At 51.7% G+C, this 27625-nt stretch overlaps 8 protein-coding genes across 8 annotated transcripts; 2 read left to right on the top strand and 6 right to left on the bottom strand.

The window, feature by feature from the left end:
• Positions 1–2903: 2903 nt before the first annotated feature.
• Positions 2904–4810, bottom strand: AYL99_05988 (hypothetical protein; the record flags this gene model as incomplete). Its single annotated transcript, XM_018837498.1, has 3 exons — positions 2904–3448; positions 3507–4144; positions 4251–4810. The coding sequence occupies 3 exons, from the start codon at positions 4808–4810 to the stop codon at positions 2904–2906; spliced, it is 1743 nt and encodes a 580-aa protein (XP_018694351.1).
• An 865-nt stretch (positions 4811–5675) lies between these two features.
• AYL99_05987 (hypothetical protein) lies at positions 5676–7947 on the top strand (the record flags this gene model as incomplete). Its single annotated transcript, XM_018837497.1, has 2 exons — positions 5676–6581; positions 6670–7947. The coding sequence occupies 2 exons, from the start codon at positions 5676–5678 to the stop codon at positions 7945–7947; spliced, it is 2184 nt and encodes a 727-aa protein (XP_018694350.1).
• Positions 7948–8584: 637 nt separating this feature from the next.
• On the bottom strand, positions 8585–11449 carry AYL99_05986 (hypothetical protein; the record flags this gene model as incomplete). Its single annotated transcript, XM_018837496.1, has 1 exon — positions 8585–11449. One exon carries the CDS (start codon positions 11447–11449, stop codon positions 8585–8587), a length of 2865 nt encoding a protein of 954 aa, XP_018694349.1.
• A 3834-nt stretch (positions 11450–15283) lies between these two features.
• AYL99_05985 (hypothetical protein) lies at positions 15284–16078 on the top strand (the record flags this gene model as incomplete). Its single annotated transcript, XM_018837495.1, has 1 exon — positions 15284–16078. One exon carries the CDS (start codon positions 15284–15286, stop codon positions 16076–16078), a length of 795 nt encoding a protein of 264 aa, XP_018694348.1.
• Positions 16079–17532: 1454 nt separating this feature from the next.
• AYL99_05984 (hypothetical protein) lies at positions 17533–18922 on the bottom strand (the record flags this gene model as incomplete). The annotated part of the gene is made up of 3 exons (XM_018837494.1): positions 17533–17611; positions 17778–18482; positions 18549–18922. The coding sequence occupies 3 exons, from the start codon at positions 18920–18922 to the stop codon at positions 17533–17535; spliced, it is 1158 nt and encodes a 385-aa protein (XP_018694347.1).
• A 969-nt stretch (positions 18923–19891) lies between these two features.
• On the bottom strand, positions 19892–20821 carry AYL99_05983 (hypothetical protein; the record flags this gene model as incomplete). Its single annotated transcript, XM_018837493.1, has 3 exons — positions 19892–20080; positions 20139–20618; positions 20708–20821. 3 exons carry the CDS (start codon positions 20819–20821, stop codon positions 19892–19894), a joined length of 783 nt encoding a protein of 260 aa, XP_018694346.1.
• A 624-nt stretch (positions 20822–21445) lies between these two features.
• AYL99_05982 (hypothetical protein) lies at positions 21446–23074 on the bottom strand (the record flags this gene model as incomplete). The annotated part of the gene is made up of 2 exons (XM_018837492.1): positions 21446–22919; positions 22977–23074. 2 exons carry the CDS (start codon positions 23072–23074, stop codon positions 21446–21448), a joined length of 1572 nt encoding a protein of 523 aa, XP_018694345.1.
• Positions 23075–24547: 1473 nt separating this feature from the next.
• On the bottom strand, positions 24548–26921 carry AYL99_05981 (hypothetical protein; the record flags this gene model as incomplete). Its single annotated transcript, XM_018837491.1, has 8 exons — positions 24548–24751; positions 24826–24874; positions 24929–25043; positions 25110–25445; positions 25504–25930; positions 26047–26683; positions 26741–26815; positions 26875–26921. 8 exons carry the CDS (start codon positions 26919–26921, stop codon positions 24548–24550), a joined length of 1890 nt encoding a protein of 629 aa, XP_018694344.1.
• Between the last annotated feature and the right edge of the window lie 704 nt (positions 26922–27625).

Here is a 27625-nt window from a genome sequence, read left to right as displayed (position 1 = left end):
TCGGTTCACCCAAATCCCTTTGAAACAGCGCAAGTGTTCATCAAATTGAGCTTGATACCCAGTGAAGGGCTGTCCTGCGCGTGGGGTGGGAATATCAGCCATGCCTAACATCAAGCACCAATCGACTAGGCGCGCGCTGCGGGAGACCTTCGATCGCCAATGCAAGGAAGAGCAGAGCTTGAGCAGGGCGAGTCCAGCTATTTGCACTTTTACGAGAGAAGACGAGTCATCACAAAAGCAGCCCGACTTGTGTATCAGATGGAAGAAGAGTTAGAACGATAGTAGACCTCACACTATCGTCGAAGCGGGCAAGTCTCAAACTCTCCCAAACCTCCGAAGTCTCGTACCGCTCTACATGAACGGAAATCCCATATCGAACGAGTGATTGTGGTCAAAATGACGGAAACACCAAAATTCAAAAGCCCGACTCGACTACCCATCGACCCCTAAAAGAATCTTCGGAAAGATGAGGTAGCGGGTATGATCTGGTTCGACGACGCTAAGATAATCGGAGAGACCAAGATATCATGGGAGGTATGGGAACGAAACATTGACGAGGACGGTGATCCACAAAAGACTTTCGAGGAGACTATGGCGTACGGAGCGGCCCCATCGAGGGACTTACCTTTCTTCACGATCCCTAAAAGAGGTATCTATAGTGACACGGAGATTGCTGAAGGAGTGGATATTTCTATTACACCGCAGATGATCAAGCGATTCTAGAGCGATTACTGGGCACACTCGAGTTCGGAGGATGCCCGTGAACAGGCGGAAGGCATAACTATCTGATGTGTAGACTCGTCTCATACACAAAAACCATTGATCGCTCACAATGGGCAGAACTTATCACAAACCAGGGCAACCCACCGTCCTTCCCGTTGTTCTTCTTCTTCTCCTTCTTTCTTCGTCTTCTTGTACTTCTGCTTGTCGACCAGTGGGAACCCTGGGCGCATCCAGACAACCCAAGGTAGAGAATGCTGTGCATCTGTGTGCGGTCGACAAAGCAGCCCCAGTGGGGTCTGCGTTCAGACATCGCATTCAGCCCTCCCTGCGTGTGCCTCCCTGCGTGTGAAGGGTGTGTCCAGGCCCGATTTCATCACCCTAGTAATACGAGATGTGATATGTGCTGTGACACAAAGCAACTGTCCAAGAATCCAGCTGTAGCACGCCGGTAAGGTGGGGGGTTCCTCGAGGAGGAAGAGGCGACAATACGACGACCACACATGGAGGACTGGTTGAATCATTCGTTCGAATCTCTCTGGGTCGTGCAGCGCTTCTCAGGAAGCACGACATAACATATGGCCAACGTTTTTGGATTCCCCTGCTTGTCTGTGCAGTTCGCCGGAATGATGCTGCCACAAGTGGAGAAAGAGATTCATCAAGTAGGATAGATGCCTAGAACCTACTGCTTACTGTATGTTTGTTTTCAGGAACTATTTTAGCCATGTAATATATAACATAACATACCTGCATACTTTACTTTACTTTACTTTGTTCACGGTTGCTGCTGGGGCCCTATGCTCACTCATACGAATTATCCACCCTCCTCCTGTGAGATAGAAGCAGGATTGACAATTCCAAAAAAAAAAGGAAATAGAAAAAGGGGGAAATCGAATATAGATTATGTTCTCCTATTCACACAAAACCGGCCCGCAGTTACACTAATAGGCCTCGTTCGTTCTTCCCATTCTTCCTGATCTTCTTCTTCGTCAGTGTTCGGCGGTTGGTGGTCAGCCCTTTAGTGTGGAAGGCGTCCCATGATTGAGAGAGCAGATGTGCACTGCTCCATCCATTCCTTCATTCAAATTGACCCCCCAATTCGACGGGGCACGTCTCTTGCATAGCGTACGTTCTGTGTCGCGGACGTTCATCTCCATCTCCATCTCCATCTCATTGATCCCCATTCAGGGGCAGTCTGCCCCGAGACGAAACGAGAGAGTGGATAGAATGGAATAGCTTTTGCGCATTTGCGGCGACATGGACGAGCACAGAGATGTGAGAAGAGATATGTTATCTATCATCATTATAAGCAATCTAGAACTAGAACTAGACTAGGCGTAGACGACACACACACACACACACACACACACACACACACACACACACACACACACATACACACACGCATTGCAATGGGTTACAAAGGCGATAGGGGCTAGCACAGCCACAACTCTGTACTAGGGTATCTTCACTTAAGTGAAGGGCACCGGTTTTGATAGATCACGGCAAGCAGCAGTGATAGATCAATATTAAGCCTTACTTCTCAGAGAATAGAGTGCCAGTTGCAACCCGAGACCTTCTATTCCTCATTATTCCTCGTTTCCAAGAGACTGTGGCTACCCAACATGATGACGCATAGTCATTTACGCCATTGTGTGTTGTTCGCGGTGGTGGTATAGTCAGTGCCTCGACCAGAAAACCCTTCTCAGCGACCGACCTGCAGGACAGGCCCCCTATGCGTCCTCGAATTTGCATGCCAACTACCTATCGCACCCTCGTACAATATATATAAACACATGTATACGAACATGACAAAGCCTAAATGTCCCTATCGGGGCACCTGAGAGAACCCCTTTTTGGGGAAGTTTTCCCAAGTCGACCACTGGGTTTTTTCTTCTCCTTTCCTCTCTTCTCCAAATCCCTTTTTTTTGGTCAGTGACTGTTTCGAGAGATCGACGACGCAGGTTGTTTATTGCTTTGTAATAAATCTCAGGGAGCAGCCTTGGCTGACTCCACGGACGAAGAGGTGTCAAGAAGAGATCGGACACCAGAAAAGGCTGGCGATGCGTCAAATCAATGAAGGAAGAATTGCGTCCTGAATTGCTGCTGCTGTTGCTGCTGCTCCGTGGGCCAGTTGATCTGGAAACGAGCGACCTTGGGGCGTGTTGTTATCAAATCGTGCATCATAGAGGGATCACTGTGGCCTTGCACGCCACCTCCAGCTCCGTCCATTCGCCGTCAACATAGGCCAATGTTCTTCGCTCGATAAGGGGCGTGAGCGCCAGGCAGACTTTACGCTCCTTGGTTTCTTTGTCGGCGGCGCCACCAGCACCGGCAGGAGCCCTTTGCCGCCGCCGATCTTCTATGCGCTCATAGGGCGTCAAGAACCGGGGCCAGCTGACGCGGTAGTCTTCGTGCAGTCGCCTTGACAGTTCGATGCTGCAGTTCAATCCAAGTTTGAATACGCGGGTGAGGCGTCGACGCAACTCCGCCCGGTCCAGGTCCTCTATGAACCGCGGTGGTTCGTCCTCCGGCATTAGACGACAGACGTCAGCCTGATGCTCGCGCCTCCGAGGCGATGGCTCTCGGGGGATCAGCATGTCGATATATGCAAACATCATGTCTGCCATGTGGTGCGCATCTGAGTCAACGGAGCGAATTACGTGTCGGCTTAGGTGTTCGTCCCACAATCGCTGGCGTATTTCAGCTTCGACTTCCGACGTGAATGCTGCAGACATGACGATTAGCTCACAAGTCAATTCTCAGGAGGGGAAGGAAGGGCTGACCCTGCTTGAGGACTTTCTCGACGATCGCTCCACCAAGTTCCTGGAAGTACAAGCCCGGGGGGAGGCGAGCTCTCAGACACCACGCTGTCACAGCACAGCCGACCAACGACTGGAGAAAGTCATTCAGCCCGATTTTGGCTTTCTGGAAAGCTTGGAGCCTCTCAGAGCGCCAATCCCCGTCTTGAAAGCTGTCGAGTCCGAGCATGTGCATGAAAAGAGAGCGGCATTCGCCAGGATATCGAAGTCGTGAGTCAATGATCATTGGTTGGTTAGACGGTATACCCTGCCGTAGGCTATAGAATTCGATTGCCATACGAATTTCGTACTCAAGTAATTCCATCTGCGACTCTATGGCCCCAACAAGTATTGGATTAGGGAAAGCGCCGCGAGAAATGCTCTCAGTGCGGCTCGCTGCAAATCGCGGACCGTCGCTTTCTCCATTGTGCGCCTCATCCCTCACCTGGATATCAAGTCTATGGCGGAATTTGGTGCAACCATGAGAATCTCTTCTGTTGCTTCTGTGTTGGCCGCTTGGCTCTGGTGCTCTGGTGGGGGATTCTTCCTGTTGGGTGGGTGCCAAACTATCTGCGGACGTGGTACGAGTCGCATCATTTTCGAGTGTCGTTGGTTGGACGATCCTATGGCACACCAGCCAAACAAGAATTAGCATGGGCCCACCGGATAACTTGAAAGTAGGGCTTGAGTCAAGGACAGGGATCCGCAAAATCATATAGAGATGCCAACCTCGAAGTTTGCCCAGAATGAGGACGATCAGCTTGAGACTCTGAATCCCTTTCCACATCACTCGAAGGGCTCTTCCGTCTCCTCGCCTCTTGCTTTTCCTCCTTGCCGTCTGATCGATTTTCGGATCCGTTATCTGTTCGGCGACGTTTTTCCGCTCGTGTCATTTCTTGACCGTCACTGGCCCCAACGGGGTCTGTCGCGGTCGCTGTGCTCAAGGATGCAATCTCGTCCTTCGTGTACGCTCGAGCGACAGGCTTGCGGCTCAGCTTGTTCCAGTCAAGCGTGTGGGTGCCGTCCCTGTAGAAGGTGTCTAAGGTCGACGATTGGGAGGTCCCAAGTCTGTCTTTCCAAAGATACTTGATCCTTTGTTCGACCTGGGATGGCGACAGGGCTTTGGAGAACGATTTGTGGTCTCCAAATTGCGTACGCAGGCTTTTGGTCAGCTCTGCGATTGCTTGTTTGTAGTTCTGAATCAATGCGCTTTGAGGCCCTTTTTGATCATCAATCCACTCGAGTAGCGCTCTCTGAGCGAGGGGTGGCCAATGGAGGGATTTCGCCATCTTGAGTGTCGTGAGAGATGATAATTCTGCAGATGTGCGAAAACAGACGGATTGGGCCCAGGGTTCAGGATCAGGATCGGGATATATATACCAACAAACAACAAAGACCATTCAGGCGAGGAGAAATTATGCGGCATGTGACAGCAAAGCATTCCTTCCGTTTGGCACCCGTCCGGGCCTCAAGGAAGTGGGCCTCAGTAACAGGTCCTGAAATGCGGGTGGCAGCCGTTTCATTGTTTGTTTAGGAACCCTGCCACATTCCAGGCCCATTTGTCTTTGTCATATTGGCCCAATGCAGCATTGAAATGCCGAAAGCAAACTTTTTCAACCAGCCTTTGGCCGCGTTCGATGGTGTTACTCTGAGCCAATGTCGCGGAAGGCAGGGAGAAAAAGCCATGTCTAGGATCTGTGGCGAGCTAACCAGTGGTTGAAGGGCAGGCCCAAAGCCGTTCCAATATCGGAGGAAATGGAGAGGTAGATGTGGTGAAGTCAGCCAGATGTGTCCCCTCGATATGAACAGTAGATACGCAGCGTGAAGAAGCCACTGCCCTGGAAAGGTCACAGCTTCTGCTGCCTTGATCTCTGCCTCCAACTCACAAGACCCGCGTCCGACAGGCTTCGTTTCCTGTTACATGTCAACGGCCCAAAACCATCTGGATGGCAAAATCTCTGATCATCTCCACAAAGGAAGCCGGTTTTTGTGGCAAACATCCCGCAAGATCAAGGTAAACAAGAGAAAAGGCATAGCCTGCTTCAAATTCGGAGATGCCAAACCCTCTGTCTCTTCAGTTAATTCTCCGGCACGGAAATTGAAGTGTTCACTCTTGACTTCTCTGATCTCTTGTTGAGCTGCATTCAAAACAGAATGTCTGCCGCAGTGCCCGGACAGGCCTTGAGGCCTTCCACCAAGCCAAGTCATCTTGCAGAGTACCGACCGTATATCGAAAATTATCCTTGGACTCGTGAGAAGCGTATCACATTCCTTATTGGAATAGATTTCGGAACTATCCATTCAACCTCCGTGGTGGCAGTGGCCGACAAAGGTCACCAATTGCTGGCAGGGAGCGCCAAGCTCAAATCAACACCTGTCGGAACAGGAGAGTACAACTCTCACCGTATTCCATCGAAGATTGCGATTTTCCACTATCACGCCGAAGCACTTGGGAGAAAGCCACGATGTGCGATGCTGTTTGGCCACGCAGTGGACCACGCTCTGGAAAATGGCAAAATCAGAGACAAAGATGTGGTGGATCTGTTGAAATTGTTCCTGTTCCCCGAATACGCTGGCAGTGAGAACGGAACGCATGACCCGCTGATGCGACAGACTCGGGAAAGCCACGAACGTCTTGTCAACAAAATCAAGACCAAATATCAAGGACAAGTTTTATATGTCCAACCCGAGCACGGCGAATGGGGTTCAAAAACAGTCAACAACACGGAAGATGTCATCGTTGCTTACTTCGAATTCATTTGGCAAGAAACCTTGGGGAGAATTGCTGAGCAAATGGAAATTCGACAGAATTCTGGTAAGGCATGGGAAAATCTTCGCAAGATCCTCAAACAAGAGTCACACGTCGCAGTATCTGTCCCCATGAGTTGGGGGGAAACAACTCAGAACCGTTTCTTGGAGCTCTTGGGTCGTGCCGGCCTTCCAAGCTCAACAACAATTGTCCCCGAGGCAGTTGCAGCCGCCCTGTGCCACTTCGACAATACCTCGGAGTTGGGAGACGACAAAGACGAGCCGCTCAATATGATTGTCGCGGATATTGGTGTAAGATTCCGGGTCCGCCCCGAAGCTGGCGGGCGTTTCAGACTCGTTTTCCAAAGAGTGTATTGAATGAGTGCTGATGAGTATGCAGGGGGCCACGGTCGACGTGGCCGGAGTTAGCAAGTACTTTCTGGATGGATCGGCCCGATTCCGAGAGATCGTGAAGCAGAAGGGTATACTTCACGGTTCCCTGAAGCTGAATGAATATATGGCTCGACATGTCGGCGAAGCATTCGGCGTTTGGGGCTTGGAGTCTGTCCTTGTCGAACTTGGTTGGACCAGAGATAAATGGTTCCGGCACATCAAAGACGGCTTCGAAACGGCAAAGAGATCGTTTGACATCACCGAAAACGGCAAAGAATATTACCGAATTGAGCTTCCCCGTATTGATTCATCAGCAGATTTGGATTATGCCAGGTCGTTTGCTCAGCATGCAAACTTCATCCTCGATGATACGGGCCTCTGGGTCAGCAGTGGCTTCATCAAAGCAGTCTATGACACATGGCTCCAAGAAATCATCAAGGTCATCCGAGAATCTTGTGACGAGTACGCTGAGAAGTTTCCAAATGGTGTCTCGCCTCTCCTTGCTCTGTGCGGGTATGGGTCTCTACCACCGTATGTTTTGCGGAAGTGCAAAGAAGAATTTCCCAAACAACAGGTCGTTCTCGTCGAACGTGGGGAAATCCCTCTTATTGCAATGGGGAATATAGTGACCTTGCGCCGCGCTGACTTGTTCTATGACGTCCTCGCTCGCTATAGTTATGGCATCAGAGTTGACATACCTTGGGAACATGTCGACGCGACATCTCAAACAGATGGACAGTTAGACGCGGATCGGGGAGGCGACGGGAAATACCTCCCCGATCGTGCGGCATGGATCATCAGACAAGGACAGAGTTTGGTGGGACCAAAAAGACTCTTCTTTCTCGAGGGTCGCACCCGCTTAACTGGATCATATCCGTTTCATTGGGATATCGACATTCTAAGCAGCAGTCATCCTGAAGTGGTGGGCGCCGAAAAATATGCGGCTGTTTCAAGAGCAATCGAGGCCGAGAAGATTCAGGTTGTTGAACGTTACCCGGTCGGGCTTACGTACAACATTTGTGGGTGCAAGAGCATGAAATCACCCCCTGGGATGCCTGGCAAGAAAACCATCGAAATCGAGTATCGGGTGAAAATGGACTGTACCGGAATTTCCCCAACACTCAGCCTATACATCCCAGCAAAGGACGGAACGTTCAAGAAGCGCCTGGATGAAAATTGGGAAAAAGAAGACCGGTACACTAAGATACTGGACATTTCTCTGGGTCCTATCCATGCCCATACGGTGTTTGGTGATCACCCTCGGGCACAACTCGATCGTGCTTGAACAGGAGACAAGAAATGATTGATTTCTGAAAGATACCAGAGGAAGAGAGCAGGTGATTGCATGGCCAACGGTGGACAGGTATGGAAGACCGAGGTCCGCCAGGCAGGCAGTCGTGCAGGATTGTGTGAAGCTTCAGAGAGCCAAGGATGCCAAATCAGCTCTGGCGGAAACTTTGCCGAGAAGATGACGATGTGTCGATCGGCGGGAAGAAAAGGGGCATTGGGTTGGATGTTTGCACTTGAGTTGTACTCGAGATTACGCGTTTGGGGAATTCTGATAGACTTGAAACGCACCATACGGTGTACTATGTATTGTGGTTTTGATGGCTCAAAAAGCCCAAAGAATATTCCCATAGATGAGGATTTATTCATGCCAAGAAAGGCCATTCGTGTCCTCTGGATCCCACCCTTACCTCTCGACGCACAGCATACATCCAACAGAGAATCCACCGTAACTGGCAATGAGGAGAAGAAATTCAGGTGTGATACGTTACTCGTGCCAATGACCCCAAAGTACAACAAGATGTGTACAGCTTACAGACGCAGGTAGAACCAATCCCCCTCACTTTCTCTGTTACGGTAACTGTGCTCATTTGATACCAAGAGTCTGGAATCCACCTCTTTTAGAACCTGGTTGATCAAATCTTGAATTGCTTGTACCCTTCCACCAGTCCGTCCGCTCTCTTGGTGAGTGCTGCCCATGCTGGGATGTAGTGCATCGCCTCATCAAAGGCGGGTATCACGCCATTCTTGTTCACGTCACTCCATAGACATACCACTCGCCCGGACATCGTGCTGTTAGCGATGGGTCCTTCAGCACTGATAGCCGGAATATCCCAACCGACGTCCACTGTCCAAGCTCTTCCCCACGAGCGGCTCCATAGTCTGATCTCCTGGCTGCCGCTTTCGGGCACGGGGGGAAATCGTGTATCTCTCGGCGCCTGCCCGGCGACATGGAATTTCGTAATCGGTGCTGTCTCAAAGATGAGTTTGCACGCACGGGTGTTTTTCCCTAAGAGCACGAAGCGGGCTTTGTATCCACTGTCACTGTTATTGAGGCGAGTGACATTGAAGGTGAGCCAACTGTCGTACTGTTGCCTGGAAGAGACAGAGGTGGAGGAAGAGTTGGCAACATTGGGTGGGATACCAGCCCATGAACAAGTTTGCATATTACCGGAAATTGAGGGGTTTGCGGGTGTGCAGACAATGTCCTGTCCGGCGGAGCTGGGTATATCGTTGACGGCATGGCGAGCGTACGGTGTAACGCCGGTCAAGCAGACAGTGTTATTCCCTCCGACGAGGTCCACTTGTTGTTGAAAGAAAAGCTTCAGTCTGTTGTTCATAGAGAAGGGGAATGCGGTTAGATTGTAAACCATGGTGCCGATGAAGACGAGGAGAAGAAACACCGGTATTTGCCAAGTGAACCGGTGCAGAATGGGCACAAGCGGGGAGAAGAGGAGTATTGTGCAGCCAGCCACCATAATGTATAGTAGAAACATAGAACTTCCGTCCTGTCCTGTCTGGTGTAGACCTTCGGTCAGTAAGAGGCCGATCTGACCGACGACGACGAGATTGATGGGGACAAGGATGAGCATCTGCCAAAGCCACAACCACGACCACTGGGATTTGCTCCAACCTGGTTCTTCGACAGCGTCAGTTTTGTCCTTGCCGGCTTTGATGTCAGGGGTCGGTTCTTCTCTCCCTTGGCGGTATCCCCTCCGCAGGAGACTCGACCTTTCCGTAGGCACATCATCATTGTCATCATCAGAATCCAGACGATCCCCAGCGTCTTCCTGTCGCGTGCCTGAACCGGCATGCGGGTGGAAGGGGTCCTCTTCAATGAAGCGCTGGCAATACACCGACTTCCTGGGCAAGGAAAATAACTCTAGGAAGGCCAACCACGTGGTCAGCCATACAAGAGCGGCGTAAACCAGGACAAAGTATAGACCGACAAGGTGCAAATGTTCTTCAAACACCGTGGCAACGACAAGTAGCACCCACCACGCACCCCACATCCATGAAAACCCGTAGACGCGGGTGAGTGAAGAGGGCCGTGTGTAGTCCGCAGCTCGGCAGAAGAACCACGCAACAAAGACGAAGGAGCTAATCATCATGGTCCACACGGCCCATTCACTGCTGTGAGCAATGTATTGGTTTTCCTTGAAAACCAAGTATGCCAGAGCAATCGGGACTGCACACGCTACAAGCAAGATGAGCGGGAAACGGAAAAAGCCACGCCATCCGTAAAGCTTGATCTTCTCATCTCCATTCTGGTGGTGAAGGGGACGAGACCCCGAGAAAAGATAAAACTTGTCGACCCGATACAGCAGGGCGACCGTGAGGAGGATTACCACAGGCCCAGCGACAAGAAGTGTGACCGAAAGAGCGAAAAAGGTGTGGGCTTTCAAGATGGCAAACGTGCGGCCGAAGAGGTCAAACCAGAGTGGCGGACTCCCAGGGTTGCTCTCTGGGTCCAAGTTTGTCTTCAGTGAGGCCGATGTCAGGGCTTCTGTTGTAGCTACAGCCGCAGAGAGCATGTGCCAGAGAGAACCTTTCCCTGTGTGCCGTGAATCGTCTTGATCGGTGTGGTATCTCGCCCGCGGTCCAATGAAGGCAACATCCAATCCACGATAGCCCAGCTTGCCATTGAATACGACATAGTCTGTCTGGCTCCTGACCAGACCTCGATTGAAGCCATCCGCCGAAGTAGACGAGCCAAAGGGGTGCTTGGAGTGAGCATAGGCTTTCGTGACTGCTTCATCGGTGCTTCGAAACAGCGCAGCTCGCCCCCCTGCACCAGCTCCTTCTAGATTCAGGAATGAGCTCACGATCAGGGACATGGGATGCTGACTGAAAACGCTTGCCCCATTGAGAAAGTCTTCTTCACCATTGTTCAAGAGGAGGACCACTCCATTTTTTGGTTTGTTCCTGGGTGTAGTAAAGTATTTGAGCAGCTGTAACACGCAGACGACTCCAACGCCGTCATCGGTAGAGCCGAAGCCCGTCGATACACTGTCATAGTGTGCATTCACCAAGACTGCGTTGCGACTTGATGGTTTTCCGTCTGAGTCAAGCCACCATTCGGTTTTATCATCTTCTACTCCTGGGATATAGACGATGATATTAGTGCCCTCAAAGTAGACAGACACGCCGGGACTCGAGAGCACTTCCCCCGAAGAAAATGTAAGGTTGGAGGTATTGTCTGCGAAGACATATGGAGAGGCCTTGTTTTCATTCGCTATCGAGTTGATTCGTTCGAGGAGCCACTCGTGAACCTGGTCATTGCGACGGCTGTTGTAAGGATGGTAGGATGCGGTGAGAAGCTCCAGGTCCAGCCAAGCTTCGGTCAGATTCAGGCCGTGAATGGGAGTGGGCGAAGTTGGAGGAGAAGGGACCGTCGTATGGATGATGAGGAGGGCAACAATGACGACGAGGTAAATAGCGGACGTGATGACGGTGACAGGCCAACGAGTGAAGGCGAAAGGGTTGGAGAGCCTCGCCATGGCAGACGGACACACACCAGCCGTCAAGGCATTAGGAGAGAGTAATGGATACAATAAAAAGGGCGTTCACCAGGCGCAGAAGAGAGAGGCAGGGAAAGGAACTGGTGCAATAGAGAATGGGAAACCATGAAAGAAGCGCAATTATTGGAGGTCGTCTACCCTGCGGCCCCCCGCCATTACGACGATAAGCTCTGCACATGCAAATCATTCTCGCATGGCAGCCTGCATCACCCAATAGGAGATTGTTCGGCTGTCGAGCCACCTTTCAAGACCCAGCGAGTTATTTCGGCTTTCCCTTTTATCCCGATTGATGAAGGTGCTAAGTCAGTCGAACTCGACGGAAGAGGGGGTTTTGGTACATCTTCCATTTCTTCCACCCTAGTGCTCTCTGTGCTAATCAGAAGTGGTTTATGTCTTTATAGTGTGGCTCTACCATAAGGCGTAACTGTAATCGATGTCGTTCCGGTATCCAGAAACATTGCGGGAAATCATACGTAGTGATATTGAAGGAGCATAGGAGCCTCTTTCCAGACAGGGTCCTTGCTTATCCAGGCTATGGGTTCTCCTAGAATGATCTTACCGTTCGTAAGGTAGAAGGCCGCGCCATACCTTGATGGCTTCCTACCGTTTTCATAATGGTTGATTCAGAATCGTATCTTTACCTCTTGATACTTATGTTGTTCGGACTTAAGAAGCTCCTTTAATGTTTTAATGCTCTCCCGTTTCCCTCGTCTAGTTCGCACGCGTAGGAGGGAGGAAGTGTCGTTATATCAATTGCTATACTGTTTGGGACATGTTATTGTATGGAAGAGAAATCAGATTGAATAATGAGGGGCAGCAGGGATATAAAGGTATGTATATGAGGGCGTTATATACTGCGTACCAGGTACTTGTTTCTACATTCCGCAGTCGTAGGCACGTGAGAGCACGTGCAGGTTCACATGACGTCCCTTATTGGGCTTGTGTTGCTGAAATGCCAACCTTGGTGTTGTCTTTCAGGTATGAAACCTTGTTGAGCCGAGTTAACAAGCTGAGTAGTCAGTTCTCGGAATCCTTCGACCTCTACCAAGGGCAGGAGGCGCTGTACACGGTGGTAGTAGACCGCACCGGTAGTTCAGGAATGTCCTCATGAGAAGGACTACGCCGTGACCGTGGCTGATCTCGCATTCGCAGCGGTAGACATAGTACGGAGGCTCTTCACGTTCCAATGATGTCTCCGTCATGAGTTGCGATTTATGCAGATAGTTGGGCTGCCTACTTAGTGTTCTGCGTCATTGCCTGCCTCTGAAGCGCGACAAGGCTACCGAGCTCTTTGCAGTGGAGTATTCCCCCTTATCGGTGGAGAGGATGGTGTTCTGCCAAAACGGCCTCGGCAACCAATGAGAAGATCAACGCTGTGGCCTGCACGCCCTTTGTATGGTCATGTTGTCCGTGGAAATACCTGCTTGTCGTGAATGGGGAGCTTTCAGACACATGTGTATTCATTCTGTCATGTCCCGAGTAAGGACCGCTGCGACGGGCGACGGGCGACGGGCGACGTGCTCTGCGAAAGAGAGTTGGTCAAGCAGAAGGCTTCGGCTCTAACGCTGTCACCCTTTTCGCACCCCGAAAAGAAACTTGATCAAAGATGGAAAGCGATGTATTCTGTAAATGAGGAAGTTCAGACGATGGAACATGCTAGAAGCACATACATTCTATCGTAAAGATGGTTGGGCCTGGGATTAACGACAACGCTGCTCGTGATGCCGCTCCGGCCGTGGCAAAATCCCTCGCGCTGCCTCTGTGGTCGAAGATAGAAACAAGTCTCTGATCTGTCACTAGGGCAGGTCAAATATAGAAGCACAAACTTCTTTTGCTTCGGTAGGGAGGAGAAAGAGAAGGAATGTGCGGCATTCTCAGGCAGTGAATGTGCCTTTCAGCTTCGGGGGCCCCTGACTGGTACTTAACTGGCGGACATCCGGACACGGGATCCATTGATGCATGATGTATTCGATCTGCTGTGTGAGTATCTGCGAAGCGAAGAGGTCCCGTCTCACGGGAGCATTGCCGCGCAACATGATACCTCGGTTGAGCGTCCCGAACGGCGCGAGGACGTGCACAAGCGTGGTTTCTCAAAGCTTTGATGCGAGCTCGGCAACGACGTTATATTCCATCGGAGGGGCTTCCGAATGCATTCCTGGGTATAGGTGTCACGGATCAATTCGACAGCTTTGAGATATCGGGCCTGGAATACTCCACAAAGTCCGTTTTCGTGATAGTCACATCGCAGTCTGCCTATCACTGCACGCTGAAGAACATGCAGACGACGTCGGGGAACCCCCCAAGCTGCAACCAGGTTCGTGCTCCCAAAATAGGTCAGCCTGGGTGCCGCAGAGGGTCATCAACAAACCTCTAGCGCCACCTGGAGTACATCTTGTCGGTGGATATCGGGATTCAGCCGAAGACAAGGAACGGCATACGCCCTGTGCAGCCTTGCTCCCACATTTGCGTGAAGCAGAGGTGTGGGTATGGAGATCGTTCCCGAAAGGCGGCACTCTCTGGGGAAGATGCGATGGAATTGGGAACATCTCCCGCGCTCTGCAGTCAGGGCAGTCTGCGGGCCGCGTTGTCACCGTTTGATCCACAGCCATATGTGCTCGATTCGGAGCTTGGACACCGGGGCAAAGTCATGGCTGCCACGTGTATGGCAAGCAAAGGCTTGGTGAATTACTCAAAGGATTGTCCTATCGCTAGAACTCAACCTCAGAGCGAAGCTTTTGTACTATGTCCTCACATCAAGGTCACGACAGCATGGACGCTGAAGCAGACTATTGACAAGCCGGGGCCAATCCTGGGCCACGAGGGCTTTTTGACTGGGCGGGTGAGAGGGGTACCAATGGACCAATCTGACAAGCTGCTATATATACATACACGATACGGCGGCGAAGGGACTTGCAGATCTGTATGGCGATGGAGATGACTGTGCCGCTCGACGCATCGTGTCATCATCAAAAACTTCTCGCAAAATGGCCGTGGCCAAGTCGCAGAGAGCAACAGACATCCTCAAGAAGTAATACCGATGATGAAGGAAGTCAGAGAAATGCCCGGAGAAATTCTGTGTGTCGGACGGAAAACCCCCGAAGCTCCGACATGCCGATGGCGCACGCAAGCAGTTAGTGTTCCCTGCGTCCATGGCCTCGTCTCTACCAATCCTTCTTTTCAACTCGCCGTCTCTCCATCCAGCTTCATGCCTTGGCCTTAGTAAAACACTTTGCCCTTGGGCTCCTGCCCCTGAGGGATCTCCCCCTTATCAGATCATAGGCCGGGTTGTCGCTTGCCAGGCATCAGTCCACTCACCCTGCTTCACACTTGGGCGGAAAACCAAAAGTTCATGCATCCTAGCCGATGGCTTCCATCTGGCTCGCCCAACCACGCGTCTCCATCAAGCCTTATTCCGTCTTCGGTAGCTGAGGTGCCAACCTTTGGGGTGATCTGAAGCTCTTCACCTGAACAGTCTTGCTTCAAATCCACGCAAAATGGAAAGCCAGTACGGTACGCGTCATTCCCTGACCACTCTGCTTCGTCCTAGCCCGCCCATGTCTCCTCCAACGAGCCTTGGTCGGAGTCTTGGGTGGTGGAAACCACCGATAGAAAGAAAGGCAAAAGTATAAAGGTAGCCGTGAGAAGTTGTCACTCGTTCACATCTACTTCAGGCATTCGATCAGACCGTGATTTTCACAGTAACAAAAGAAGCTCGTGGCACTCTCTATTTCCCGCGTCCTGGTCTCGTGTCCCTGACTTACTCAGATCTCCATCTCGTCAGAGGCCATCCCGTAACAATACAGCCTACCCAGCATGGCCTTGCACACACCAGCTCTTTGGGCACCCAATCTCTTCTATGTGGCCTCGTCCATCCTGATCGGGTCCACCATCGTCACATATCTCCTGAAATTTATCAAACTTGACATCAAACCCTTTCTCTCCACAAAGCCTGGCAAAGCCCTCGAGGCCTCGCTCCAGACAGCCTTCGAACGCTTCCTTAACATCCTGTCCGTCTCAGACCCCCTCAGCCCTCCATCAAGCCCAGTCACCATGTCTTCACGAGGCTACCTGGAAAGCGTCCCTTACCGCCGTGGCTCTCGCCCCGAGGTTGAAGGCATCAGCAGCCCCATCCAGAGGACGCAACTACCCCCATGGGAACAAAAGGACGTGGAAGACCGCCTCCGCAGCCTCATCATCGACATCCCGGCCCGGTATCCACAGTCCACCTACCTCGGCCGTTCGACCTTTGAACCTGAGTCTCCCACCTCCCTCTATGCCCGCCACCGCGTCTTCAACGAAACCAAGTACTACGGAGAGATCCTCACTGCCAACACTGAAGACGGATTCATCCACTCAGCACTCCACCCCAGTGACGTCAAGACGGTTATCGAGAAGGGTTGGGGCCAGAGACATCCTCTGTCGGGCCGCGTCGGGTCTCGATTCATGCGCCTCTTTAACGCCAACCAGCCGAGCCCCGTCGAGGGCTCTCAAGTTCTGCTCTACGCACCCCGAGACCAGGAAGATTTGGAGGTCATCAAAGAAATCATCAACGCCGCAGTCTGGTGGGTCGGCGGCATCGACAACAGAGTCGACGACGAGAACTTCTGAGCCAGTTATGATTGCTACACGGCATGCTTGGTCATGCTGTGCTATGGCATAACTTACGACCGGGGTGGGGTCTTTTCAATCAGTCGAGGGTGTGGGTGTGGGTGTCTGTGTTTCATGGCGCGGGACAAGCTTACTCTATGTTGATGGGAGGCGCAAAGCAGGGAGGAAGGAGTCTGGAACTGAAATGGACCAGAACTGTACTACAGCCACAATATGAGCTCAGGCTTTATGGAGCTTTACAGCGTGCATGTTACCAACGACCAAAAATACAAAACCACAAGAAAGGCCTAGGATAAATAGCTAGAAGAGTTATACTGTCTCTTATGGCCCGTCAACGAAGAAACCTTCTTGACCACTCTCCCTTTCGCACCCTCATCTCTCTCTCTCTCTCTCTCTCTCTCTCTCTCTGTCTGTGTGTGTGTGTGTGTGTGTGAAAAAGGCCCAACCGAAAGCGCCACGAAGCAGGCAGATAATATTCTAATCATAGACATACCACTTGAGCTGCGAATGAATCGTTGGCTAGCTGTTTTCGGCAACTCCGCCGCCCCTGCCTGCTTGTTTGAATCCTCCGAACGACACTGTGGCATATTATCGCGCCACAATCCCGCTTCCTCCTCCGCCTTCGTTCGGGCTTTTTTTGTGTGGCGGCCTTAATGATGTTTGTCGCGGGTTTTTTTTGTTATCTGTCCCTCTGTCCACCCTCCCACCTACCCATATGTCTGCATGTCTGCGTGTGCCCATTTGCATATTCTTCTGCCTGTCTGTCGTTCGAACTAGTCGTTGGCTGGCTGATTGACTGGCTGGCTGGCTGTGTGTGTGTGTGTGTGTGTGCAGGTATGACTGCTTGGCGGCATGGGTAGACCGCGTTCGGGGGCTTTCCAATTCCCTCTCCTCCCCTCCCCGGTGCATTTCCGTCTTGGCACACAGTGCGCCATGTCTTATCTATTAGAAAGGATTGGTAGGTATGCCATGACAGGGGCGGAAGTAAATGAGGAACACAACGGAGGAGCGCACGTGTGAGTTGTCATTTGTGACTTGTCGTCGACCGTATCGTCGTGGCCAGCGCTCTCGGCGGATCAAGCTTCCCCTTTCCTCCAGGACAGCAGCATGCATCTTCTTCCACATTCGGGTATATGGTGCGCGACGCATCGTTTGAGGGATCCAGGATTGAGAGGCCAGGAACCTTTTTGGCGACTGGTGTCGGTCATCTTCGTTTCTTCGTACAGTTCCATTCAGTCTGGTCGACGGGAGATCATGCATGCCCTTCGCGGCAAGCAGTTGCATCCACGTCACCACCCATCGCCCTACAGCATATCGTATCATGTCAAATCACACGCACCATAAATACCATTCCAAACCACGCGGTCCGGTGTCCATCCTACATTCCCCCGGAGGCCGTACCATGCCAATCAACGCCCTGCCATCCATGTAACCGCAGAATGGAGCTCATTTGCTCAATAGTATGTGGCATACTTGGACGTGCCGTTCAGAACTTGGACGAAATTCCGCGCGATGATCCGGTCGGTTTGTTCGCTGCGTGCAGGCATGCTTGTGTTAGTCATTTGTCTCTGAAGGTCTCAAAACCCGAAGGTTATGTCTCCTATGCCTCCACACTCCCCTGACTTCCCATGGTGGGAAAAGTGAGGGGAGACGCCGAGGACAGAACACGGACAAATAGATCAAAAATACAATGACTCACCTGGGATGCAACTCGTCAAACCACAGATACCCATCGGGATTCGTGCCGTTCTGTCTCTTCACACAGGTCTTCTGGTCCACGGTACAGTGATTCTCGTAGCCCCAGACGCACTCGCCGCCCTTGACCACACCTGTGCCGTTCAAGTACATGGCGGGGGCATTGTAGATGTCGGTTATGAGCGAGTGGGTGTCGAAAAGGGCGAAATGGGCGCCCGGGTAGCGGTTGGCCACTAGGAGCTCGTAGGGGGTCTGATACTTGAAGACGTTGTTGACCGTGGTGGTGAACTGCTGCATGGTGTACGCGATCTCGGTGTGATTGGTCGTCTTGTTGGCCCAGTACTGATTGGGGCCGACACCGTGGAGCGAGTCGTTGGCGTACAGCGGCGCCAGGTTCAGTGGAGCGGTATTCATGAGCACAAAGTGCCGGGCGCCGCTGGCGTAGAGCTTGTCGAAGACGCTGTAGACGCACGACGTATAATCGGAGAGCACCTTGCCAGGGATTTGCGAGTCGGTGAGGAACGCGTACACGCCGAGATCGTTAGTCCCAATCCACAGAGCGTAGACGGCGTCCTGGGCCGTCAAATTTGGCGTAAAGAGTTGAACGGCCGGTGTGGAATTGACTCGTGTCGTCGGGATATCAGCCACGAAGGCCGGGACTTCGTACTCGAGAACGGAGGGGAAGGGCGCGTCGATCGCTGGGAACCATCTGGAGAAGGAGTCTTATCAGAGAGGCATTCACAAGCAAAGGAAACGTGAATTTGACCGGACGAACCTCGGCGTGATGTTGTTGGAGCAGACAGCCCCTGAGACAGCATAGTCATACAGCGTCATCTGAGGAGTCCATTTGCCCTGCACGGTCGATCCGGTGTACTGTACCACATATCTAGGCCAGGTCCGCCCACCACTGGGTGCACTGAATGTCTCTGGCAACAAAGTGCCAGCCGGTGGGGCAGAGCCATTGTGGTTGATGAACCATCCCAGGCGAGACTCATCAGTATAGCTGTCACCGAACGTGAGGAGAGAGTTGAAATTCTCAATCGACCATGGCCTGCTGTTGCTCTGTCGAGGGACAGCTGAGCTGATGGTTGACGAGACGAAAAGAGAGGCACCCAGGACAAGAGGCCCGGGAATGGAGGAGAGCTTCATCTTGAAGGAGTGATCCTACTTGTATCAAGAGCTGTTTTTTGGTCGAGGGGTTGAACAAGGTCGAGAGAGTAGCCGAGCCCTTTTATACCAGTTTGCCTGCGGAGTCTGAGCACCTCCATTTTGCCTTTTTTTTTCCTTCCCTTCATCCTCTGGAAGAGCCGGACCTGGCTTCCTGCAGACTCGAGCTGTTCAACGTCATGGGAGCAGCCACAGCGTCGTCCAAATCTAACGCGGAAGCCTGTTCGGGTAGGACAAGACCGTCCAGGAACAGAGAAGCCTTCGATCCGGCCCAATAACGACAGACGGTGAACAGGAACCCCATCATGTGCATACGGCATTTGAACGGTGCTGGGGAGAGCTGGGACAAATCAATGGCTCGACTCCGCGTCATTGATGTTGAGGCGTCAACGTATTGGGAAGTTCATCATAGCGGCGTCGACGGATGGAGGAGGGTTTGAGAAATGCCGGAATTCAGCCTGAAAGGATACGCGGATCGTCGTGTCTTGTCCCCCCGCAATCTTTATGGGCAAGTGGAGGTGTGGAGGATGCCAACATCGGGTCTGGACCTGTGTCTTTTCTCTCGAGAGATGTCAACTGTAACTAGTGTGGTGTAATTGTTTGATCCTGGTGTATGAAGTGTGTTGAAGGAGGAAAAAGGAGGGTGTTAGCCTCGCGAAGTCTTGGCTTCTCCTGCCACGAAGATCAATGCAATGGCTGGAAGGATGACGGGAGAAGGAAACCTGGTTTCATTCATGCATTTATCAAAGGGTCAGGAGACGGTATCGATCATCTCCTATCTATCAGCTCCTCTAGAGACCAAGGCAGGCGACTGCGGGCATATGATATCCTCGAGACCAATATCCAAGCATTCTAGCGTATTTGGAGGAATTTCCCTGTCCAAGTTGCTCTGGCCAGCCTTGTTGTATCGAGATTTCTTTGGAGATTTGCGGGCTCTTGTGTATCTCAACTTCATGGTGCCTCCGCCAGCTTTCGAGCTTGGGCGGGTGTGATGCGCTCCCCCGTCTTGTCATAGTGTTTCGACGCCATGATTTGCCATTTCTTCTTGTCGTAGGTGTCAGCCCACTCTTTGAGACTGTGGGGCGATGAGCCGGGCTTCTGTGCGTTACCGTTTGGAGTTGTGGGCTTGTTGTTGTTGTGCTGAGTACAGTCAGTCCAATCGGGAGGTTGGTTAAAGCCCTTTTGGTGGCGGGCATACCTTCTCGTCAGATTTGGTGCTATCGTCTGTCTGCTCCTCCACTTTCTTCTTCTCCTCTTCCTCCTTTCTGGCTTGAGCAGCTTCTCTTTCGGCTTTCCTCTTCAGGCCTTCTTCGCGATACCTCTTGATTCTCTCTTTCCTCTCAACATCTTTGTCCTTCTTGTCCTCGTCGATATGGTTCCTGTTTCCCGCTTCCAGTCGGTGGCTGATGTGTTTCCAGCGTGACTTGAGCTCGCCCACATGGTTGAAGTGCTTGGTCTGTGCGAGGATGTCTTTCCACTGGGCTTCCGGGTTCTCGCCTTTCATGCGCAGTATGATACGATCGTCCTCGGTAAGATCAGAGTCGACGTTCTTGTCCTTTCCCTTTGTGTTCTCGTGGCCACTCTTGTTCTTGTCCCTGTCATGGTCATCTTTCTTCTCTTCACCTTTGCCATCCTCCTTGCACATATCCTTGGCATGGGCTTTTCCACAGCAAGAGCACTAGAGATAGTCATCAGTAATCTCTGCGCAATGCAGATGCCCCTTAGATCTGCGACACAGCATGTGACGTGCTGGTTAGGTTTTCTTACCGGCTTTGGTTTTCTCGGCTTCGGGTCCGGAACACCTTTCATGGCGTCCCAGATCGACATTCGGATTGGGATTTTTCGGCCATCAGGCTTGGTATACCACATGGTAAAAGACATTGTGGCGGCAGTGAAGGCGTTGTCGCGTTGAAGCACTCGTCACAGCCCTTGGAATCGCGGTGAAGACAAAATGGAGGAATTGATATGATGGAATGAATAAAGGAAACAAAAGAATGGCGCGGGAAGTCTATTGTTACCATTTCACATTATCACAAGCCTCAGCGAGATAACTGGTAGTGAATGTGTCACGTTAATGATACGATGTCAATGTCACGGTTGCCGGGGAGAGATACAGTTACAAGTTAAACACACTGCCGATGACGGTCAACCGCCAAGCTATGAAATACCGTGGTAGGGCTGGTGATCTAAGTAAATAAATTCGAGTATACCCGTACTTACTCTGAGCTAAGAATAAGACTTTAGGTGTCTATAAGTTGCCAACTTGAGCCGACTCATATGCTACTAACATTGCTACATGGCAAGGAGACGGCATCTTGAGCTGAGTCAGAGAGAGACTGAGCCATTCTCTGAAGTGGTGTGTTGGTCCTTTTTTCCGCTCTGCATTCGAGCCTCCTCATATAGTGTCTCCTTATATTGCGTGCCTTTATGTAAATGGTGGGCGTGCACGGGTCAATGGGAAGTGCTTGGTATTGGCCCCTGCATGCATTCCTTCTTTTGGTTCACCTAGCAGCTCGAATCCTCGACATGGGTGACAGAACGTGGCTTCGTCGGGTGAACTCCAGATATCTTCAATTCGAGCACGTCGCCATGTACCAGGGTGCCATCATACTCGTGGGACTGCCACGCATGCCGAATTTGGAGGTAGAGCTCGTCCACCTGCTCGAGAGAAAGGCCCTTGGTTTCGTAGATGCAGAAGTAGACAAAAGCCAGACACAACAAGCAGAAGCCGCCCCAGACAAAAAAGACCTTGGCTTGGAGATTTGCATTCCCTGTGCCTGGATTGACCATGTAGGGTGTGGCATAGGCAATGGCCAAGTTGAGAAGCCAATTCGACGCAGTGGTGAGGGCGAGGCAATTGGCGCGCGCCTTAAGAGGGAATATCTCTCCTGTCACCACCCAGGCAACCGGGCCCCATGACGAGCAGAAGAAGAAGACGTAAATGCAAACAAACGCGATCAAGACTTGATTTGAAGCAGGATCTGTGGGTCGAGCAGTGCCGACCGACGCGATAATGAGTTGGCACATCGCCATTCCAGCTGCCCCGAACAGAAGTAACGGACGACGACCCCATTTTTCGACCAGATAAAGGCCGGGAAGCGTGGTGCAGACACTGACGACGTTGACGATGACAGAGATTGTGAAGGCATTGGAGATACCTGACCTTTGAAAGAAAGACGTGCCGTAGTAGAAAATGAAGTTGACACCGGTGAGCTGCTGAAGGGCTTGCAGGCCACAACCTGTCAAGAGCCGCTTGAGCAAAGGCGGACGGAAGCAATCAACCACATTGGACTTTCCTATCGATAACTCGTAGTCGTGGTTAGCTCGAATCTCGGAGACCTCCGCGATGATGGCGGGGTGATCGACGGGGAGACGACGCAGGCGACCGAGAGATTTAGCTGCAAGATCCTCTCGCGATTTCTTGACGTAGTAGCGAGGGGTGTCTGGTAGTACCAGCAGGCCACCGGCGAGAAACAATGCAAAAGCGAATTGAACGGCAATTGGAATCCGGTAACATCCGGTGTCGTTCCTCCCCTTGGTAGCATTTAGGACAATCGCCGCCACGAACAGTCCGATGGCGATACACAGTTGATACGCGCCCACGATCGTGCCACGGAGCCATTTTGGGGCTGTTTCTGATTGGTACAATGGGATCGTGGTCGACAGCATGCCGACTCCCAAACCTGCAAAAAACCTTCCCGCAACAAACAAGGGGATTGCCGTCGAAACGGTCTGCAGGATGACTCCGAAAGTGAATATAACATTGTCGACCATCAGAGCCCAGCGTCGACCCAAGGTGTCGGCAACTGGAGCCGCAAGTAGCGCTCCGAAGAACGTGCCAGCTGACAAAATTGACACTATTTCCGACGTCTGACTGGCTGTGATGTTGAGTTCTCCAGTGTCATCGACGTAGCCGGTGGAAAATGTGTTTTTCCAGTATTTCATGGCGAGGATGCCGCTGATAGTGCCAGTGTCATATCTGTGCCATCATTGTCAGAAACATCGTAATAAAGGGAGACAGGTCTCAACGCCGTACCCAAACAAGACGCCCCCAAATGCAACAAATATGCCAACCAAGATTGCGGCGCCCGAAGACCCAGCCGAGTCCACGGGTTTCTTCAACGACAGCTTCATAATCAAGCAGTTCGCGGGACGAATAGACGCCCTACTTCAAAGTCGGGTTGACCAAGTATGGTATTTCCAGAAGGAGAAGCTGAGGTAAGACACCAATTCTAAGGGTTAGAGGTTAGGCAGGGCGGGAGACTGACTCTAGAGAGAGGCTCTTGTGGTCGACGCTGTTATATATACCTTGACCCCATGGGGGGATTGCCATCCCAATCTATGGGGTGCCGGACCCCAGGGGATCCCAGTCTCTACCTGTCCTGGGAGGGATACTTTCGTGACATGCCGCCTGTACCCCATCGTCTCGCCGTGACTCTAGTCCTGCCGCTCAAAGAATAAAGGGAGTGAAGAGCATCGTGCCGCAGTCCAAGTCAAGGAAGAGTTGATTGTTTTTCGAGAATGGTTCAGCCCAAGCCGGTCACGCATGCGTTGCTAGCGACAAAAGGCGACGGGGATCGGAGGGAGTACGATGTAGACGTCTACAGGTGCTCTGGCTATTTATCCCAAATGAGTAAACTTGCCGGAAGACCCAATAACCTTAATCCAATATCTGTGAAAGGCGATCGGTTGCGCTCGTATTACAACGGGAATAGCCTGTATCACTCGGCAACGTCCTCTCTCGACGACGCCGATATATCGTCTAGTTATGAGATTCTGGACAATAAACCGGCCCCCCCAGTCCGCAAAACCACGATCCTCCAGAACCCCAGAAAATCAAGGCCCCTCAACCCGCGCGGCGTCTGGCCGACGCTAGTTTTGTGTATCGAGCGGCTGATTCTCTCCAAATGTCTGGTCTTTGCATGGCTGGTCTTCATACGTATGCCTTCTTTGGAAGCTGGATGTCGGGGCACCTTGCCGTGAAAACGCGAAATTCGCCCTAGAAACGCCCTGTCGCTAGAATCTTTTGGGCAATCAGGCGCAGTTCCGTGTGGAATTCCACCCATTCGCCCAAAGTGCCATTCCGGGCGCGGCATAGGCTGTAGCATGGGCTCTATAATCAACCAAAGCGTGTTGGACTCTACCTTGACCTCCTTCTAGCATGAGGTTGCTATGGTCAGCTCCGGAATCTTTACCATGAGCTTATTTTTCGAGGCCTGTAGACCTCAGCAGTGTTCATACCCTAAGAAGAATACAATGGAGAATCGAGGGCATGAAACTTCAGCTGCTGATAGGTGCCATAACAATCCTCTGATTGATTGACCATGGATATCGGAGCTGAGCCATCTTACACCAGATATGTACACCCTGCCCAAAGACCTTTTCTGTTCCTTCAAGCGTCGACTCTTGAGGTTTCGCTTTCTTCTTTTCTTCCGTCGACGTGCCAAACCAATCTCAACATAAAGAAGTCATTGTCAATATGCCTCTGGCCGTGGAAAACGGCAGGGAGAGAGCAGTATACTGGCTCTACCAGGTGCTCTACTCCTCCTACGCCTTACCATTTTCGCGGGTTTCGTCGATATTACAATCCTCGCCCTCACACACAACCTAGTGACGCAATCGATCGCGCAGTGCCTGTCCATCAGCGAGATTTCTGTCAAAGTGATACAAGGGCTCGAGCTTGACGTCTTTCTTGAACAAGATGTAGCGCTTGACGGTGTATGGGAGGGTTTGCTTGAGCTGGTATGCCATGTGTCTTCGTGTAGGGACGGCAAATATGTGGTCCAGCTCTTCGAGAGTTCGCTGCTTGGTCTTTTGGAGGCGAATTATTAGTTTTCTCTCTTTCATGGCCCGTGCGCGCAGGAAAAATGGTTGAATTGACTCACTTCTGGAACCCACAGGAATATCATCACGAATGCCACAATGTTCAAAGCGCTTTTCAGCAGTCAGCAACAGGAATTTGTGTCTCTAACAGAGAGCATTACTCACGCATAGAAACCAAAAGCCCCCTGAGGAGTCAAAGCGCCCAGCATTCGAGGAAATGTCAGACTCAGAACCGTGGACCAGAAGAAACATGTCGCTACACCCCACGCCATACCAACCTCTGCAGGACGTTAGCAATTAATCTCCCCTGAAGGAGATAGCCGGGGACGAAAAGCTGGGTACACACCTCGGTGAGATAGTGGAAAGGCTTCTGCTGTGTAGGTGAAAGGCACAGGGCCTTCTCCGCAGGAGTAAAATGCCGTGAAGATGTAGACGAAGAGCGCCACCAGTCCAACGTGAGCCTTGCTTTCCGACGGGATCCAGTAACAGAATCCAGCAGCCAACAAGGTCCACGCCATCTGCGGGAAGGTAAATAGCAGAAGCGATCGACGACCAAAGGTGTCGATTGTGAACACCGCCGGCCACGCGAAGACGAAGGCTACCAGGCCAAACCCCAGTGATGCAGCCAGGGCGCCTGTCACCGAAGCACCTGCCTGCGCAAATATAGTTGAAGAATAGAAGGCTACTCAGTTATTAAACACATGATCCAACGACAAATATACAAAAGGACGTTCTCTTACCAATGATATTGATACCGCAAAGTTGTTGGCCAATCATGACCACAAAGGACGCGAGGGTAGAGCGTCTGATGCGCGGAATGGTGAAGAGCTCGGTGAATCTGCGCAAGTAGGAGGATGAATGGGCACCGAGAAGCTCTCTCTCCAGCTTGATCTGGTAGCTGATGTAGTACAAGTCCCGAGCAGCCTGCAACTCGGTATTGCGGAGACGTACAAGAGAGTTGTAGGCTTTGCGGTACATCTGCTTCTTGATATAGTACCGAGGAGACTCTGGCACCAGGAATATAAATGCCCACAGCGGTACGGCTGGAATGAAGGCCGAGCCCAGCTGCAAGCGCCATGCGATGCGACCGACATCTTTCACCGCCATGTTGGCGGCACAGCCGAGGAAGATCCCGAAAGCAGTCCAGAGTTGCCAAGACATCACAAGCTGTAGACTCATTAGTGTGGTCACGCAAAAGACTTTCCGTCTGGTGCGTGTATCGGGTGTGAATTAGGAAGACGAGGCAGGGATAAAAGGCAGAGATGATGGTCAAGAGAGCTTACCGCGCCTCGAATTGGAGCAGGTGTATTCTCAGCAGCAAAGATGGGGATGGTTGATCCCTTGAGTCCCATTCCTACCCCGAGAAGAAGTCTCGTCACAAAGAGCTGCTCCCATGTTTGAGTGACAGCGGAGCCAATGACCGAGAAGCAGCAGAAAATGGCCGCGACGAAGATGACAGGACGTCGTCCCAGCCAATTGTTCAGAGGATCGGACAGCCAGCAGCTGAACAAGGCCGAGGCCATATACGGAGCCGAATTAACCACCCCGACAATCCACTGGTTTCGAGCGGCGTTGGGGGAACCGGCAGAGTCTGGAATGCCAAACTCGGTAGGGAAGGACAAGTTGGCCCCGTTGGATCCAGTCTGATCCCAGCCTTGTACTGCGGCGCCGATAGAGCACAGTGCGATGGTGAGATACAAGGTCCACGGCTGGCGCCATTTGCGCAAAATTTCGTCTTGAAGGGCTGTCCTTTCGTCGTCGGCGATGCCGGCAACGGTGTCAAAGGCAGCAGGATCTTGAGCGACCAATGCGCCCTTTTCGAGGAGAGGGAGAATGTCGACCAGGTCATTTCTTTGCGCAAAACTCTTCACATCTTGGAGCAACTCCTCTGCAGGAATGCCGGCGAGCGGGTTTGTGATCCTGAAATTTGTGAGCAGATCGAACACCCCGGGGAATGTGGCATTGTTCAAGGCTCACTTTGCAGCAGTGTTGTGATTGAGGTCGATACCGGGGCCATTCGCACGTAGACTCTTCTCGATGTCACTACCATCCCTGTACAGTCCTCATTAGATGCTGCAACTAGGTTGTATTAGATAGGAAAAAAAACTTACGAATGATGCTCTTCGTGGGCCACCACTTGATCGAGTTTGTTCGCCATTGTCGATCTTGTGCTCTGAGGGATGCTCAAGGAAAGACCACAGGCCAACCTCCAAATTGCTGAAGTCGCTCAGAGTGTATATATACTTTCTGCACGTCTCTACTTTTCGTGGAGTCCCCATATGGAGAAATCTCGTGTCCGAGAACACCCATAATAGTGTAAGTCCACCTGCATCCCGAGCAGGCATGGGACTAGACTTCTGCAGCATAAGCCTAAGCACGAAGAATGCACGGCAATATTTCCCATAACGGGCATTTAGTCGTCAGAGCAGCCTCGATCTAGTAATGGGTTGGCTTTAAAGTAGCGTTTGAAGGTTTTGGAGCACCACCAACTCTGTCAGCGGCCAGTGTCTCTCAAAGTTTAGGCAATTACTCCATTTCCAGGCACTTACCCGGTCGGCCATGGCTTCTCCTGGAGCAAAGAAAGTCTTCCCTATGGAGGCGGACCCGTCAGGCCACTCCCCGCCGTTAGATCAGCTAGGTGAATGTTTAACGGAGACCCGAGGCTAGGCAAGCTCAAGCACAAACGGAGGGAGAAATACTCGTGTAAACTGCCTAATACGGCTATATAGACGATCGATTCGTATTGTGGGGTTTCTGGCCTCGTTCTAGGCCAATCACATGGTCAGGAAGTGGATAGTTGCAATCAGACACCGAGTTCTCGCCAGGTATTCTCAAAAAGGAATTCCTAGCGGTCTGGGGGGA

This window comes from Fonsecaea erecta (genome assembly GCF_001651985.1).
Source record: "Fonsecaea erecta strain CBS 125763 chromosome Unknown Scaff4, whole genome shotgun sequence".
Taxonomy (NCBI): domain Eukaryota; kingdom Fungi; phylum Ascomycota; class Eurotiomycetes; order Chaetothyriales; family Herpotrichiellaceae; genus Fonsecaea; species Fonsecaea erecta.
Note: the sequence above shows the minus strand (reverse complement) of the source record. Positions and strands in the feature narration are given on the sequence as shown.